This window comes from Gavialis gangeticus, unplaced genomic scaffold, assembly GCF_001723915.1.
Source record: "Gavialis gangeticus isolate Ggan-Ray unplaced genomic scaffold, GavGan_comp1, whole genome shotgun sequence".
NCBI classification, from domain to species: domain Eukaryota; kingdom Metazoa; phylum Chordata; order Crocodylia; family Gavialidae; genus Gavialis; species Gavialis gangeticus.
Window position 1 is genome coordinate 12846626 of NW_017729027.1, and position 3329 is coordinate 12849954.

General features: G+C 43.3%; 1 protein-coding gene across 1 annotated transcript in view; it reads right to left on the reverse strand.

Annotated features, from left to right (window-relative positions):
* Positions 1 to 211: 211 nt before the first annotated feature.
* Positions 212 to 3329, reverse strand: part of MEI4 (meiotic double-stranded break formation protein 4) — a 56995-nt gene continuing 53877 nt past the window's right edge. Inside the window, exon 3 of the mRNA XM_019520453.1 lies at positions 212 to 856. Within this exon, the coding sequence (XP_019375998.1) occupies positions 216 to 856 (641 nt within the window). The 3' untranslated portion in view covers positions 212 to 215. The remainder of the gene's footprint in view (positions 857 to 3329) is intronic.

A 3329-nucleotide genomic window follows, 5' to 3' on the forward strand; every position in this document is an offset into this window, starting at 1 on the left:
GTGCTAGTTCTAAAATAAACTCTAAATCTGAGATTAAGAGAATACTGCATTTATATGCATGCACATAAATCCATACTCAACTTTAAAAAATGTGGGTAAGCATTCCTAAAACTTAATCCATAAACAGCAACCAAAAAAGGTGTGCTTTGTAACAGAACCTCTCAAGCCACAGCAAAAGTAAACACACACAAAATCCCATGAGAGTATATTCAACTTCAAAAACTTCCAATTGATAATGCTGTTATTCTAAACTGTATATTTGGATATTCATGGTAACAGGTGCTTAAACTTACCCTATTGATATTGTTGTTGCTTAAAATAATCTGAATTAGTTGTTTCTTAAATTCGTGTAGCTTCTTGAAACACTTTTTTAGAACATGATTAGATAATTTAGAATCAGTTATTAAACTGCTCAAAACACAAATTGCCTCAGTCATAAAATGTGTAACTGGAAGTTTAGGACTGTTGCAGTAAATAATCAGGCCTTCAAGCAACTGAGAGACAGATTCTGATACTGTGGAGTAGTTGTTTTCAAACTCTGTAAAATCAGCTTGAAAACTTCCTGGTTCTGTCAGTTTTCTTAGTCCAAGTAGATGCTGCAAAAACTGCATATGAGCAGTGAGAGTTTTTTCCTTGTCAGTACAATATGGAGTCAATTTAGGAAGTATTTCAGAACAAAATTTAGAAGATGAAGTGTTACAACTAAGCTCAGAGTACAGAAAGGTAGGTGATATGTCTAAAGTATCAAATGCATAGTCACTAGATATATCACACCCAGAATCTTCTAGCTGGCTTGGATTTATAGAGTTTATAAACTCCTGATCCGGCGACATTTCTGTAAAGGCATCTGGATTCCCTGAAACACAAACATGAAAGTTACATTTGTATTTTTAAGATGCTTACACATAGAATGCATTTATTATTTTTCTTATTCCTTTTTTATTTAAAACTTCCCTGCAATAACATGGATTAAGCAGTTATTTCCCTCTAATCCATATGAACATGACTGGAATTTAAAATAAATTTTAATAAAAGGCAGAGCTCTTTAAAACCAACATACATTTATAAATCTCTGGCTTAAACAGGTCATCCAATGAGTATCTCATATAAAAGCCTATATACACCTTATGAAGTGTAGTCTGAATATGTTCTTAAATAGTTGGAAGGTTCAAAAGCTTCATACACATTATTATAATGGGCTTAAAATAGGACCTACACTTCTATGAGTTTCAAACCTAAAAAATGTATGCTACTTCCCATATCGCACCAGTTTTCCCCCCTAAAGATTAGGGTGGATTTTTTATAGACAAGTAACATAATTGTATCAACTAATCTCTCTGCAATATTTTCTACAGTAAAATATACCTCAAATAGAATGTTTTTCTTTATAATTTAAATGGAGCAAATCTGCATATTCATTTGCTCCCTCCTACATTCTAGAATAGATGACAGTTCATAGGCATAATGTGTCTAATGCAGGGGTTGGCAATTATGTGGGTTCATGGGCCACATAGAGGGTTTTGGAGAGCTGCCGCAGGCTGAGTTAGTACCAGCCCTTGCACCATAGGGGTGGTACTATACCTCTTTATGTAGGATGGGGCCACAGGCAGGGGAGAGCTGGCATGGGAGAGGGTGGACTGGCATGGCCAGCGGTGGCCCAGAGGCAGTGCTGGTGGAGGCAGCAGTGGTGGTGGGGAGATGTTGCAGAGCAGCCCTGGTGCGGGCTTTGGGTTCTGCTTTTTCCCATTGTTGCTGTTACGCATAGTGGCCAACGCAGGTGGGTCCAGAGTGGGCACTGCAGGGACCCTGACCCCCAACATGCAGCAAGCTGGGGCCAGGGCCGGCGTTGTACTCTCAGCCCAGGGCTTGGGCCCTGACCATGCTAGCCTCTATGGGGCCAGGGCCAGAGATGGCAGAAGCCAGAAGGAACTTCCTCCATCGTCACCACCTCCATTGTCTCCACACCTGGGCCTCTGCCACCTCCAGAGCTGCCTCCAGGCTGCCCTTGTACTCCGAGGAGGGGCTAGAGCTGTTCTCCAGCTTTGGCAGCAGCAGCCTGAGCACAGAGGCAGTGGCAACAGCAGCAGTTCCTTGGAGACCACTGCGGCAGGGCCCAAGCCCCAGCCTGAGCTCATGGCCCCAGTCCTGGCCCATCCTGCATGGTGGGGTTGGGGATCCCTGCAGCACCCCCTCCAGACCCGCCTGCCCCAGGCATGATGAGCGGCAGCAGGAAAAAGAGGGAGCCAGAGCCCACAATGGGGCTGCCATCACCGCTCATCATGGCCAGAGCAAGCAGGTCTTAAGTGAGTGCTGCAGGGACTCCAAACCCTCACGTAAGGCAGGCCAGGGCTATGTGCTCAGTCCAGGGCTAAGGCTGTGACTGCATGGGTCCTGGCCAGTGTCCATGAGGCTGGGGCCAGGTCCAGCGGTGGCCAAAAGATAAACTACGCCAGTGGTTTTTAATATGTGGCCTGTGGACCCCTGAGGGTCCACAGCCTATATCTATAGGTTCCGCAAAAAATGACTATGATTAATCTAACGTACGTGAAGTGAATGTGTGAATACCCACAATTACAATTCAAAGGGGTCCGCACCTCCATTTCAATTTTTTTAAGTGGTCCGCACCTCCATTCCAAATTTTTTAGGAGTCAACAAATGAAATATGCTTGAAAACCACTGAAATACACTATTTGCAGTATACAGCTACTCCATGGCAACTGCCTATATGCTTACTCCATAGTAAATGCAGGTTAGATCTCCCTTCAAAGAAAGAAGGAAAGGTGAGATACAGTATATTAGCTACTGAGGTAAATATAAAGTAAATCAACACAGTAATGTGTTCATGCAGCCATGCCCTAAGCATGCATTCAGTTACAAGTACTAACAGAAAAAAACCCAGCAAAGTTATGGTTTTGTCCATACATGGAACATGAACAGAATTCTAGAATTCAGTAACATATTTTTTAAATCACTTTATCCTGCTCTTATAACCACATTGTTAAAGATATTTAGGTTTAACTCCACCAATGGGACATACACAATTTCAATTTAAATACCTTAAAAATCTTACCCTAACTCTGGACACAATTGTATACCTGCTTCTAGCTGAAATAAAAGGAAACATTCCATTTGGGGGGGAAAGAGGAGAAGGAGAATAGAAATACATTTTTAGAATGAGTTATAAATGTAAATACTATTATCACAGTGCACAGCCCCGAACACCTGCTCCCCAGAAGGGAAGTAGCAGGTGAGGAACATGGGGAAAAGCAGCCCCCCCCCCCCCCCCGCCCCCGGGGCCGGGGCCCCCTGGCGCAACTGCCCCCACCCCC